Source organism: Zygotorulaspora mrakii, chromosome 6 (genome assembly GCF_013402915.1).
Source record: "Zygotorulaspora mrakii chromosome 6, complete sequence".
Classification (NCBI taxonomy): domain Eukaryota; kingdom Fungi; phylum Ascomycota; class Saccharomycetes; order Saccharomycetales; family Saccharomycetaceae; genus Zygotorulaspora; species Zygotorulaspora mrakii.
Genome location: NC_050724.1, coordinates 661,573 through 675,483, shown reverse-complemented (window position 1 = coordinate 675,483; position 13,911 = coordinate 661,573). Strand labels below are relative to the sequence as shown.

The 13,911-nt window shown below is 40.5% G+C and overlaps 7 protein-coding genes across 7 annotated transcripts; 4 read left to right on the top strand and 3 right to left on the bottom strand.

Moving 5' to 3' along the window:
- Positions 1-202: 202 nt before the first annotated feature.
- On the top strand, positions 203-1,369 carry CAJ1 (Caj1p; the record flags this gene model as incomplete). The annotated part of the gene is made up of 1 exon (XM_037289669.1): positions 203-1,369. One exon carries the CDS (start codon positions 203-205, stop codon positions 1,367-1,369), a length of 1,167 nt encoding a protein of 388 aa, XP_037145564.1.
- Positions 1,370-1,718: 349 nt separating this feature from the next.
- On the top strand, positions 1,719-3,164 carry TED1 (Ted1p; the record flags this gene model as incomplete). Its single annotated transcript, XM_037289668.1, has 1 exon — positions 1,719-3,164. One exon carries the CDS (start codon positions 1,719-1,721, stop codon positions 3,162-3,164), a length of 1,446 nt encoding a protein of 481 aa, XP_037145563.1.
- A 261-nt stretch (positions 3,165-3,425) lies between these two features.
- SAP1 (putative AAA family ATPase SAP1) lies at positions 3,426-6,092 on the top strand (the record flags this gene model as incomplete). Its single annotated transcript, XM_037289667.1, has 1 exon — positions 3,426-6,092. The coding sequence occupies one exon, from the start codon at positions 3,426-3,428 to the stop codon at positions 6,090-6,092; it is 2,667 nt and encodes an 888-aa protein (XP_037145562.1).
- A 547-nt stretch (positions 6,093-6,639) lies between these two features.
- Positions 6,640-7,833, top strand: HG535_0F03460 (TauD/TfdA dioxygenase family protein; the record flags this gene model as incomplete). The annotated part of the gene is made up of 1 exon (XM_037289666.1): positions 6,640-7,833. One exon carries the CDS (start codon positions 6,640-6,642, stop codon positions 7,831-7,833), a length of 1,194 nt encoding a protein of 397 aa, XP_037145561.1.
- Positions 7,834-8,040: 207 nt separating this feature from the next.
- NOT3 (CCR4-NOT core subunit NOT3) lies at positions 8,041-10,488 on the bottom strand (the record flags this gene model as incomplete). The annotated part of the gene is made up of 1 exon (XM_037289665.1): positions 8,041-10,488. One exon carries the CDS (start codon positions 10,486-10,488, stop codon positions 8,041-8,043), a length of 2,448 nt encoding a protein of 815 aa, XP_037145560.1.
- Positions 10,489-10,844: 356 nt separating this feature from the next.
- Positions 10,845-12,578, bottom strand: PRM2 (pheromone-regulated protein PRM2; the record flags this gene model as incomplete). Its single annotated transcript, XM_037289664.1, has 1 exon — positions 10,845-12,578. One exon carries the CDS (start codon positions 12,576-12,578, stop codon positions 10,845-10,847), a length of 1,734 nt encoding a protein of 577 aa, XP_037145559.1.
- Positions 12,579-12,703: 125 nt separating this feature from the next.
- On the bottom strand, positions 12,704-13,420 carry SPO73 (Spo73p; the record flags this gene model as incomplete). The annotated part of the gene is made up of 1 exon (XM_037289663.1): positions 12,704-13,420. One exon carries the CDS (start codon positions 13,418-13,420, stop codon positions 12,704-12,706), a length of 717 nt encoding a protein of 238 aa, XP_037145558.1.
- Between the last annotated feature and the right edge of the window lie 491 nt (positions 13,421-13,911).

Sequence of the window (13,911 nt, the reverse complement as noted above, 5' to 3'; positions counted from 1 at the left end):
GCAAGTCTACGGTTATGTCGTATCTTGTCTCGCGTCAGTATTCGAACATATATGGTAAGCTGCTCTATCACGTGATCATTTTGATGGTAATTCTTGTATAACTTTTAATAAATTTCTCCTATTGAAGGTAAATAGTTTTCATTATAGTTGCATAAGTAATTCGCAGTCGGTTCAGATATACAAGTGAGTGGGTCTACTCGAAATGGTCAAAGATACCGAGTATTATGACGTCCTTGGAATTGAGCCAACGGCTACGGCTTTGGAAATCAAAAAAGCCTACCGTAAGAAGGCGATGTTGACTCATCCTGACAAGCACCCAAATGATCCCGATGCAGCTAGTAAATTCCAAGCGGTTGGTGAAGCCTATCAGGTTCTGAGTGATCCCTCATTGAGATCAAGATATGATCAATTTGGTAAAGACGATGCAGTTCCACAACAAGGCTTCGAAGATGCCTCGGAGTATTTCAGCGCAATTTTCGGCGGTGACGGTTTCAAGGATTGGATTGGTGAGTTTACGATGCTTGAGGGTTTGAATGAAGTTGATGCAGAGACGGAACCAGTTAAAACGGAAAACGGCGAGCAATCTTCATCAACGGAGCTCGCTGGTGCAGGCTCCGTAGCGTCCAAGAATGATGAGGCTAAGTTGGATAAAAAACTCTCAAAAGCGCAGAAAGAAAAGATGTATGAGATGGAGAAGAAAAGACGTGAAGAAATCAAGATTCAAGTCAATGAGCTGGCTAAAAAGTTGAATGGACGTTTGCAATCATATATCTTGGCATCAAAGGATAATCGTTTGGATGAGTTCACTAGCAAATTGGACCAAGAGATTGAAGAAATGAAGCTGGAAAGCTTCGGACTTGAACTCTTGCATTGTTTGGCAAAGTGCTATAAAACAAAGGCAAATAATTTTATATTGTCCAAGAAGACACATGGTATTTCCAAACTTTACACTGGTGTTCGTGACAATGCGAGAAATGCAAAATCTGTTTATAGTCTTCTTTCTACAGGTATGGATGCTTATAAAGCAATGGAACAGATGAACGAAACAAATCTCGATGAAATGGAAGAATATGAACGAGCTAAATTTGAGTCTATGATGGCAGGCAAAGCCCTAGGTGTCATGTGGGCAATGTCCAAATATGAATTGGAGTCCAAACTAAAAGAAGTGTGTAATCAGATATTAAATGATAATACGGTTCCAACAAAAGAAAGACTCTTGAAAGCAAAGGGTTTACTGTTAATGGCGGATAAATTCTCAAAGGCTAAGAGGTCACCGGAAGAGGCCGAGGAAGCGAGAGTTTTTGAAGAGCTAATTTTAGGTGAACAGCAAAAGGAGAAGGAAAAGAAGAAAAAGAGATCGAGAATATGAGCTACCAGTAATTATAATGCCAACCCAAAAAGGCGTATCTGTTGTTCCTTAAAACACTCTCTACTAATAGAGGCCCACTTTGTACTCCTAGTTAATTCTTGATAACGATCTCTATAGGTATTATAAATACTAACTGTTACTATATTTATCATTGCTTTATTATTCAATGAAAGAAATTACTATTAATTTATTTTACTCTTTATTTTTTTCCGCCTATTCAAGACATCTGTCATTTTAGCTCTTGTTGCGCGAAGCGCCAAGTTTATTCTAAATGTGCTTACTTTCTAGTATTTAAGTTTATCTTATAGAAAACCAGAAAGGGCCAATTCACCAGCCTTTAGGACGTGCGATGGTTTCTAAATCAATTTTTAAGAAGATTGCCATATTTGGGACTTTCCTAGCGATCGTCACCAACATATATACGGCTACGTACCCATCGGTTCACCCATCGAAATGTTCATGGAAATGTACGCAAAATGATGATGACATAGCGGTAGATCTACTTAGTAGTTGGGAGAAGGTTGTCTATTACAGCAAGAGATATTTGTTTGATGTCAAAGAGCAACTTTTGCCGGGAAAGCCTGATGAAGAGACTACAAAAAACGACGATCCAGCTGATATTCACCTAATGGCTTTCGGAGATCCACAGATAAAAGGAATATTTTCTAATACGCCATACATTACACGATTAGACATTTTCGGGAATGATTTTTTCTTAGGTCATATCGCCTCAACAATGAGAAGACGTTTGCACCCCTCACATATAGCTGTAATGGGAGATCTTTTTTCTTCTCAATGGATAGGTGACTCAGAGTTTTACAACCGGACTTCCCGCTACATGAGTCGAATATTTGGCAGAGATATTTCATCATTGGAGCAAATCAAGTCAGAGCATCATGACAAAGATGGTCAATATCAAGTTGATTGGGAATCTTGGGGCAAAAAACTGGATAAAATTCGTGCAACAGAAAAGCCTTGGGATTTAGGTTTCCATCACGAAAATGTTTACTCCTGGGACCCACAAAATGAGGATTCATTATTTATCAATATTACAGGAAATCATGATATTGGGTATTCAGGCGATGTGACTTACCAACATTTGTCAAGATTTCATGAACTATTTGGTAGCGATAACTATTGGATAGAATATGATACAGATACTGATCATCCATGGCGAATTGTCGTACTGGATTCCTTACTACTGGAAGGTCCAGGGTTGCAAAATGAGTTTATCGATGTTACTTGGGAATTTTTATACCAGCTATTTGAAAGAAGATTTAAAGGTAGTACAGTGTTATTAACTCATGTTCCCCTTTATAAAGAAGAAGGTATATGCTCTGATGGCCCTGAGACCCGGTTTTATCCGGAAGTCTACGAACCAGAACCTTACAAATCGAAATTACTGAGATCACATAACCATTTGAGCGAAGAAGTGACGAAAAGAGTTCTTAACTTAATTTTTGATAATAACAAACCAGGAATTATTTTGACTGGTCATGATCATGTAGGCTGCGAAACTTATTACAACAAGAACTCTACGTCTGGGGATTGGAAAGCTTCCAAAAAAATCGAGTCCCCCGGAGAGTTATTATCGGTCCAAGAAATCACAGTCAAGGCAATGATGGGCGAATTTCATGGAAATACTGGACTTGTAACAGGTCACTTTAATAAGAAAACTGGCCTTTGGGAATGGTATTTTAGCTTATGTCCCTTCACTATTCAGCATGTTTGGTGGATTTCTAAAGTAAGCGCATTGCTTACCGGATTGTTGTGGTCAATTTATATTCTTTTGTAGTTTATTTCATTGCAGTACGGAAGTTGAATACACCTTATCCATAGCCGCATTTTATAAATATGCAAACTGATAGGTAAATCGTGCTTCTTAGGGAAATCGTCTTTCCTCGCGTTGAGCGAGGCTGATCTGCAGTGCTAGAGTTTGTATTTTTTTACAAAATTGATACCTGAATAAGACTCCAAAAAACTGAGTACGTCGCAATCCTGTCTTCCAGAAGCTATTTTGTTTTATCAAGTGCGAAAGAAGGATCTTCAGGCTCTGATGGAAAGCTCTGGAAACTATCACCTCCTGTCGAAATTTACCAGGCTGCGGAAGAGACCTCAACAGCCACTGACGGATCTGACGGAGTTATATGGTAAAATTGCGAATGAAACAATATTTTACTTGAAACTGGAGGATCAAAAGAACTATAAAGGTGCATTGCAAGGATGGAAGGCTTTGAACACAGACGTAATGTACCGCTTAACGGTGATCGAGCACGAGTATCCTAACGTGCAATCATATACTAGGGAAGAACTTAATATAAAGTCAGGTCTACGAGAACTGTATAATAAGAGTCTTGACCATTTGGAGAGGGTCAAAGCATTATATCAGGAAGATGAGGTAAGAACCAAAAGTGCAACCTCGACTACAAGGACTTCATCAAAGCACACTGTAACGGCACCTGACAGTCGAAAATCATCATTCAACAGGAGGCCTCCTATGTTTCGTGAGAGTGCTACCCCTTTATCCTCGAGGAAAATGGCTACGACGCTACGGGATCCTAAACTTAAATCGCTCAGAGCCTATAATCAGCCATCAACGAACGACTTCCGCTCAAGCGGTTCCAAAGTTCAAAGTCGCAACAAGGTTAATTTCACTCCATCTAAACCACTAATAAAAGCTAACCAAGTTAGAAAAGATGATCAGAACCAATTTGAGGACTTTGATGATAATATTGACCTCATAGTTTTAGCTCAAGAGTCTGAAGGAGAGGAAGACGGAGAGGAAGACGGAGAGGACCGGCAAAGAGACCAATATAAAGTCACTAGCCCACTATCTGATCAGTTTGAATTCGATGTCGAGGACTATTATGGTAGCTTAATGGACGAATCTGGTAGTGGAGATGATGATTATGCTTTAAATGACCTTGAGGAGAATACAACAAATCTTTCAATTAATTCTTCTCCTCTTGATGTTAAAACAAACATTTCAGCTCCTGAACTCCCTGTTATAAAGTCTTCAGAAGTACCGACGCCTACATTTGCCAATATAATAAAAAACAGACCTCCAATTCCCAGCGCTGCCCCGCCATCTCTCCCGCATCAAACACCATCTTCTGCAGGTATTCCACTATTTTCAGAATCTAAGCCCTCGAAGAATACCAGTAGAGCAGCTACAATCAAAAGTGAAGTCGATAAATCCTTTGTTCTGCATAATCCTACTAGCGTTTCTTCTGATAACGTTATTTCGAAAAAGACAAAGCCAGTCTCCAAAACCATTCCAGGTTTACGCTTGAAAGCGACCAAATCAACTTCAGCATTAGCGCCCAAACAAGCAATTGTGCCATCTCTTCCAACTAAGGCTAAAGTAGCTAGTTCCTACGAGAAGAGACCTCAAGTAGCCACTGAGGCGGCCAAACTAGTGCTGGGAACGAAGCCCGAACAGGTAAGGAGAGTTCTTCCAAAAAAGAACTCCCTAACTTCATCAACGTCGACTTTCAAAAAAACTCAGTCTCGATCTACAGTTGGGAGTCGCCCTTCTACTGCCAGACCTAAAAAAGATTTGGGCTCCTCTGCACACATCAAAAGCGTACAGGTCGGTGGAAATGGGAAGGCAAACTCAATGAATTCACTGATTTCAAACGAATCGTCTTCTCATTCAAAAGGACAAACCAGAGAAAAATCAGCGCCACCTCCTGAAGTTCCATTGGCAGAAGATAAGAGGCAAGAACCTGAGTTCAACGGAAGTCAGCTAAAGGAGGTTCTCGAGAACGAAATTATCGAATCTCTACAAGGTGTCGATAAGACTGCCGCTAAGCAAATCTTCGCTGAAATTGTTGTGCGTGGTGATGAGGTGCATTGGGATGATATTGCGGGATTAGAAAGTGCCAAAAGCTCACTGAAAGAAGCAGTCGTATATCCTTTTCTGAGGCCAGATCTTTTCCGTGGTCTTAGGGAACCTGTGAGAGGAATGCTTTTGTTTGGACCACCTGGTACTGGTAAAACAATGTTAGCACGAGCTGTTGCTACAGAGTCTCATTCAACTTTCTTTTCTATAAGCGCGTCAAGTTTAACATCAAAATATCTCGGTGAAAGTGAGAAGTTAGTGCGCGCTCTGTTCGCTGTAGCGAAAAAACTATCACCATCAATTGTTTTCGTCGATGAAATCGATTCTATCATGGGCAGTCGAGACAATGAGGGAGAGAACGAGTCCAGTCGCAGAATTAAGAACGAGTTTCTCATCCAGTGGTCATCTTTGTCCAGTGCTGCGGCCGGGAATACTCATAGCAATGCTGATGGTGATGACGATGAAAGAGTGCTAGTATTGGCAGCCACAAATCTACCGTGGTCAATAGATGAGGCAGCCAGAAGAAGGTTTGTAAGAAGGCAGTATATACCACTCCCCGAGCCAGAGACCAGAAGCGCACAATTGAAAAGACTTCTATCATATCAGAAGCACACAATGGCAAATGAGGACTTCCTAGAATTACTCAATTTGACAGATGGGTTTTCGGGCAGTGATTTGACTTCTTTAGCAAAAGACGCAGCAATGGGACCACTGAGAGAGTTAGGAGACAAGCTTCTCCTGACACCAACCGAGCTGGTGAGACCCATAACCCTGGACGACTTCAAGAGCAGTCTCAACTATATCAAGCCGTCTGTTTCACAAGAGGGACTACAGAAATACGAAGACTGGGCGTCTAAATTCGGATCCTCCGGAGTTTAATCAGGACTGTGATTGCTGTGCATATATACCTATTTAGCATTTACGTGATACACTTAAGATAGCATTATAATCAGCAAAATAAAATGTCTCTTCGTCTATTACCGTCGCTATTTCATTTTCTATCGAGTCTCGTTTTCTCGACTCTTTATCTACTTAGCTGATTTTCCGTCCTATTACCATTTGTCACTCGATTTACAGACACTTCGCGGGATTGCCGATCGGAACGTTCCGAAAGCCTGTCGGGTTTTCCGGATTTTATTTGGGAAAATTACAAAAGCGTCTTATCAAATTAGAGCACCGCGTGATAAGATAAAGCAATAAGATCTGTGGATGGAGCATGCCGGTAATACATAAATGAGGATATGGGACGAGCATAGCTCGGGAAAATGCAGATCCTGCGATAAGAAAGATCAATTATAGCCTTTGCATGTATATAAGACAAGTGGATATCCATTGTAAAACATAATTGTATCGCACTTCAGCAATACCCCAGAGGCAATTAATTAGCTAAATACAACTAATAAACAGCTTAAAATAATCAGACAATATGCCAGTCGTATTGACACCATTGGAAGGAAGAAATTTTGGAGCCAAAGTGACCCTACCTGAAGGATGCAACGACCCAAGTGAGTTATCTGAAGTAGATTTCAAGACTCTGTATGAGGGTTTACACAAACACTTGGTTCTCGTAATTCCGGCAATGGAGAATTTATCCCCAAAATCGCAATGGAAGTTAACAACTTTGTTTGATTCAACTTGTGACAGAACTGGTGCAGCCTACGGCCACGGTAAAGAATTCCGCCACGACAAATCCGTTTTGAGAAAGGACGGTACTTCAGTGCCCTCCCAACCACAGGTCCAAGTCTTGGGCCAAGGGTTTTGGCAGGCTGGCCATGAAGGCCTAGGGGATGTCAATTTGAGACATCCAGTCCACTTTGATTTCCATAGGGATCCACTAACTGATGAAGAAGCTCATGAAAAGAACATGACAAGGTTTTACAGATGGCATATTGACTCCGCGTTATATGGATTATCGCCACCAGTTTGTACAACACTTTTGGGTATCCATGTTCCACCTTCCACAAAAAAGCAAAAAATTGTGTATGACGACGGTGATGAGCTGGAAGTTAATCAAGGTGCAACCGCCTTTGTTTCAGGTGCTACGGCCTTCGACTTATTATCACCCGAAGACCAAGAGAAGGCCCTTGGTGCCACAGTTGTTTATGCACCTCATCCATATATATTCATTTCACCAGCTAAAGCTACCTCAGACGGTTTGACAATGGTGTCCGAAAAGAAGGAAATGCCATTAGATGAGCTTCCACCATGGGAAGAATCTAAAATTAAGAGGCTACCATTAGTTTGGACAAACCCTGTCACCAAGAAACATCATTTACAAGTTCACGGCTGTTGTATATATCAGTTGAAATTCGCTGATGGTACCGTTTTAGATTTGGAAGATGCTCGTAACGCTGTTCATAAAATGATGAGACCTGCAATTGCCTCAAAGTACGTTTACGCCCATAATTGGGAAGCTGGTGATTTGGCAATCTTCTTTAATAGAGGTGTGTGGCATTCTGTTACTGGTCAATTTTCTCCCGGAGAAAAGAGATTGATGCACCAGTGCAACATTGCATCTGGTCAAGACCCATTTACGTTGACCGATAGAAGCGGCTTAGGAGTTGCGGCGGAATCTGAAGTAGTGCCCAAGGGTCTGAATAAAGAACAGATTCTTGCCTGAATTGCTTTCGATCTATTGGTTTTAGGTAGACTTAGCTATTATGTATACGTTCTATGATTGATTTAAAAATAATTGGTGGCTATATAGGAAAAAGATTTTTCATTAAAGAATTCATTAAATTAATGTTTAAATACTGAATAAAATTAACAAAACCTACTCACAAACTAAAAATATCAGAAAACTTTTCAATAAAGAAGGGATGAAAAGCTAAGCTGATGTGCCTACTTTACCTTGTTTAAGCTGCTGAAGAAGTTGCTGTCCATGGCTCAATACATCCGAGCCATCAGTTTCCACCATTGATTCTTTTTCAACAGTGGGTATGACTGGGGGTTCCTTCAAGAATGCGTAGTCCAGTTTAAAATTGAGCTTGTCAGCTACTGTCCAATCGTCTAATTTAAATACTTTGTAATCTGCCACTTCACAAATTCCATTGGTAAACTTAGCATCCCCTTGCCTTAAAAACCAAAGTGTGCTAGTTTTTGATACTTTCCAATGTCTTTCCGCCAAAATTATAGATGCAATGTGTTGCTCTAAGGGAGTGACTGCAAAATAATAATTGTAAAATAAGGTGAACATTTCTAATGATCTGAATCTTTCGAGTATTGCTTGGTATTTTTCTGCCTCAGTCAGATCAGAACTTCTTACGACTGATCGCAAAGAACAGCGCGTTACATCCCATTGTTGGGTTGATCTGAAGGCATCCAATGGTGCAGGAGGGTTTACACCCAATGGTACACCACCAAATCTAGGTATCGTACAGGCATCATGTGATCTTCTGTACCCACCTAATTTACCATCCAGGGGTTCCAACCCTCTGTTGAATAGCTCAACACCCATTATGAATTCTTGAATACCACCCGGCAAGAGTAACATTTCATAATCTTTAATGGACTCTTTTCTGAATTGTTCTGTTGCTAATTTACGTGTTTCACTTTCTAGCTCTGTCAGTTGCTCTGGTACAGGCTCTTCTTCAAGCTCATCATCCGTCCATTCTGATTCATAATCATCTATGAGTTCAGGTTCATCTTCTACCCTCTTCTGTAAACTAGGCGTGGTATTCAAAGAATAGTGTTCGTCTCGATTGTGTAGTGTTTCCGGTGGACGGTATGGAGACGCATTCTTATGGATTGCTTTATTGTTCATATTGACAGCAGCTGCTCCTGCCGCCAATACTGCAGCAGCTGTCAAGGACGTAGATGCGTTAGGATTGGTGAGCCCACTGGATTTCTCCAAATGCTCTGCCAAAGACGTTGTTTCCAGGGAAGGAGTAGATAAGCGAGGTGTATTCGTTGCACTATTAGATCTAGTGCTGACATTGGATAAGCCTGCTGCACTGTTGGTACCAGAAGTTGCCGGAGCTGATGTATTGGTATTTGAACTTGCATTTATCATTTTCTTGTCCTTCTCAATCCCTTGAGATGCAGCTACTGCCCATTTTATTTCACCAGCTGGTCTTGCAGGTACTGTAGCAGGCTTTAACGTACTTGTAGTCGTTATGCCATTCAAAGTTTGATGTATATGTGTATGTCCTGCGAGCAGCTCGTTTGTTGTGGAGTGGGATGTCGCTGATAACCCATGCTTTAATGATGTCAAACTAGAACCATTCGGACTTTTTGCAGTGTTTGGCACAGTACTTGGGGTAGAACCTGTTTTTGACGAGTCTGCAGTCTGCGGTCCAGGCGAAGGAGAAGGAGATTGACTTTGCAAAAGTTCTAGGGTCTCGGGCTCTTTGGCGCTTATTGACGCGCTATAAGAATTTGGTATTACAAAGGAGTCTGATTCGGATCCTTTTGAAGCGGCTTTTGCAGCCTTTTTTGCTTCCCTTTCCAATCTCCTCAGTTCTTTCTTGGAAGTTTTAGAGGCATCTTTTGAGGCGGAGTCATCATCACCGTTGTTATCTTCAGCTTGTTGGGATGCAAAATACTGGGCTACCTCATGCGCTATTGCTTCATTTGATTGTAAATCCAGTGTATCATAAATGGTTTCATCCTCCACAAAATCAGGTTCCTGATTTGATTCTACATAGTAGTTTATATCCTCTTGAATTTCCTTAACATGATCAGGATTCAGCTCCTCATTGGCCAAAAGTCTTAATGCTAGCTCCATCTGTTGTTGATGCCACCTGTATCTCATTTGTAGATTTTTCAATTGATCCTTTTTTTCTTCATTAGCTTGTGAGGCTGTTTTCTTTTTCTTGTTCAGAATTATCAGCTTGTCAATTTCGACTTGTAGGCCCTCGTATTGTCGCTCTAGTTCATCAATGGTATTTGATAGGTACTCCGAGACATCTCTTCTTTCCTTTTCCTGCGGATCCATATTATCCGATTTTTTTAGACTTATGTTGGAGTATGCTTTTTCTTTTGATGCTTTTTCCACAGCTTTGTATTTCTCCATCGCTATTTCAACGGATCTCCTAAAATCCAGCAGAGAATCCTTATCCTTGATATCAGGTGAACTTTGCCATGATTTGATTTGCTCCCTCAGTCTTTGCAACTTTTTTACCTCTCTTTTCAGATCGGACTCCAGTTTATCCTTCTGAGATGGATTATTCGTACAGTTCTCATGCCTTTCATAATATGTGTCAAAAATCTCCAAACCCTCGTTGATCTTTTTGAACACCCTATCAATCTCTTGCTGCAATTTACGATGCGCCATCCCTCTTGATCGTAATGACCCAAACTGCTTAATATTTAAACCAAAATTTCGCTTTTAGTGCCTTGGTATGACGGTTTTGTTACAGCGATGTAAATTTTGTTGAGCCTCTGTTTCAGAAACAAAACCTGCTTTTTGAAGATGTTTTTTAACAAGTTCAGTTCAAAATGAATATTGATAGGTGCTATTGATACCTGTAATATCACTGAAGAATTGAATATAGGCAGAAAGGTGAACAATACTGAACGCTCGCAAATGCTTAATACCCACGCACCACCTATGATTGGTTAATTAAAGGTGAAATTTTTCAGTTCATTTTTTAGGTTATAAAATCGAAACTATAGCCGTTTTTGGTGATTTTAGATTGTAACAGAAAATACCAGGCCAATGATGAAATGTAATACTAACAGAATTATCAGCAATAGAACTGCCCATTTGTAGACTTTATTCCAAGCTGTCTCCGAGATAGAAGAATTAAAATTTGAAGTATTCCGTTTTGATAAATGAGTCGCCACAAATTTTGAAGAATCGGAGTTGAGAGCTTGCGTCATTACACTGTAACTGAACTCGTTGCCATTGACTTCAAAGTCATGAGGGCTGGAATAGCTCAAATTTTGCCATTGGCTTAAAGCTGCAATCGTTGGGTCATGGGAAAGTTCAGTCATCTGAGAGTTTATTACATCTACTTGTTGGTCCAATGAGGCTATGAAATGTACTTTTAGTGTGTCATCAATTGTTTTATCGACGTCAAACGTGAAATCAGAACATATTTCCAATGTACTTTTCATGAGTGACAATCGACTGTCGGTAAGCGGACTAGTTACTTCACGTCGGAAGTTTCCTTGAGCCGATGAGACCTGATGACTCACTAATGAACTAGTAATTTGCCAGTGATTTATCGTATAAAATAGAAGGATCCAGAGATACTTGCCGTTTGAAAGTGTCCATAATATGTAATAACTGAGGTATTTCCATCGACTGTCGGACTCATTTAGCCCGCTGCCAATGCTATTGGCAACTCTGTATAACAACGGGTTGGTAAGAGTGTAGCATAATTTGTTAGTCTGTTTTCGTACCCATTGTTGCAAAGTGATGCCTCTAGTCTCTTCAGCGGTGATAGTGTCTAGTATTTCCATCATGTGTGAATTGAACAAAGAGTTCTCTATGCGAAATATTAGCCATTCATATATGCAGAGCGTTCCTATGGAAACAAAGTACATTATGAGGCAAATGATCGAGAAATATCGACTCCGCTTTTTTAGAGAAGTATTCGATGCTTCCAAATTGTTGCCGCGTTTCCTAGGTGCCTCGTATTTGTTCTCTCTGAGGCTATTAACTAAAGTATTAGTAAAACTGGTTACTGAGGTATCAAGTTGTTTTGACTTGTCGAAGTTCAAATCAATAGGCATAAAGCCTATAACAGGAATTTTCGAATTACAATCAAAACTATTCAAGACTTGGAGTTGTTGCGATACGTTGGAAAAAATTGAAGTAGCAAACCAATAATTTACCGAAAGGTTATTAAACACTTGCTGAGTATCCTCCAGACTTAAAGCTGTTTGACTAAAAAGGGACCATGTTTCGTTTATTTGCTTCGATTTTTCGTAAAGTGCATTAAATATGCTTTGGTTATATGCTAGCAGGTTCTGATAGATTTCACGTTTGTCATTTATAGCTTTGATCAATGAAACGTTCCACATGTCTAAGGAGTGTTGCCATTGAGACAGTTGTGAACTGTATGATGCAGACAAAGTCGCGTTCACCCATTTAATTCTCATCTCAATATACTCTTGGGCTACGTGTTCTAGTGCATCTCTGTCAAAGTAGTATGTAGCAAAAGAGGATTGGCTCGCTGTGCTCACGGCAGTAGTTGTAGTTGTAGTTGTGACTGTAGCTGTGGTAGTAACCAATGCCGTTGAGCTAGCAGATACGGAATCAACCCCACCACCCTCAATCTTCGTTACTGTGAGATCTATCATAACATAATCACTCCAAATAGTCAGCAATAAGCTGGCGAAAATGAATACTATTATTGGATTGAAAATGCAAATAACTAGCCGCTGAGGCAAAGAAAGAGAAGGAAACAGTTTCATCTCACCCACACATGATCAATCGCCTTGCAAGAAAAGAACACAAATATGTCCTCTAGGTAACTACATGTATATATATACATACATACATGTATCTCATTATTCATTCACGATGTTTCATGATGGTTTCAGAATTCCAACACAGTCGGGAGCCAAATGTGCAAGAATCTTTCTTTTGATGTTTTGAACTCAAAACATCTACTGATTTTATCCACAAAAACAGAATCCTCTAGAGCCGCTTTATCTATGGCACCATTTTTCAGCGAAGAATCCAGCAGTTCAAACCTGTGCCTGTCCAAGCTTTGTCGCATTAGCCCCATTATCAGCTGCTCACGAGCGCTCAAGAGATACCTCTTCACTGGGTCTATATTGGTCTGAGATTCCGGAAGTGAAAGTGACCCCGATCCTTCGGCTGATGAAATGGATGAGAACGCTGAACAGCCCTGCATTTGTTCGGGTCTTCTTACCCATATACGTCTCCTAACGAACCCATGTTTTGATTTCCACCGCGCCGATGAAAAAACCCAGCTATAGAGCCATCCCTGGTCATCCATATCAATAGAATCCCCAAAATCCATTAGCACATACCACTTCTCTGTTTGGTTGCAGTTTGCTGTCAATGGATAAAACTCTCCTCGCGAAAGAACCGAACGTTCACCCACATTCCTAACCGTTGACTCCTTGACATTGATGAGCTGCCAGTGGGTTGGGTCTACTTGAGGTATCAGCAGCTTTGGCGAAAACATAGGCATACCAAACAGCGTTATGCCCCTTTCATTCTCAACTATTGTGTCTTCAGGTAGACTTTCCGCAATTCTCTTAATGAAACTACTGCCAAGCCCCATCCTGAAGATTTCATCCCGGCATAGTTAATCCAAATGAATCGCTAGAACAGGGACAGATAAGCTCTTCTGTGTGGAGCTGCCGTTTTACATCTTTTTTCAAGAACTTTATTTACACCTTGCACACTTTGTGGCTTTCCTAATTAGGAAGTTACATGAAAAAAGTTTCAATTATCATGAATGAACCCTACTTGCAAGCAGCCTCATTGCCGTAGGAACGGAAGTAATAAATATCAAATGATGACTACAATGCAACCCAGTTCCAGCGGCTACTGGAAATGTAACGAATGACAACTACTTACTGCGCTCGTTAACTACTGAGCTGGTTAATGGAAGCTGCTGCAACCTGGGGAGGCAAGCTACGAGACATGGTATAATTGGAAGCACCAACACGCTTGACGCATCTCTCTTAATCCTCATGATGTTAAAAAGGTAGCTCCTTCTGCGATGGTTTTTTTTCAAACGTAGAGAACTATGTTTTTTCTTTTTACTGA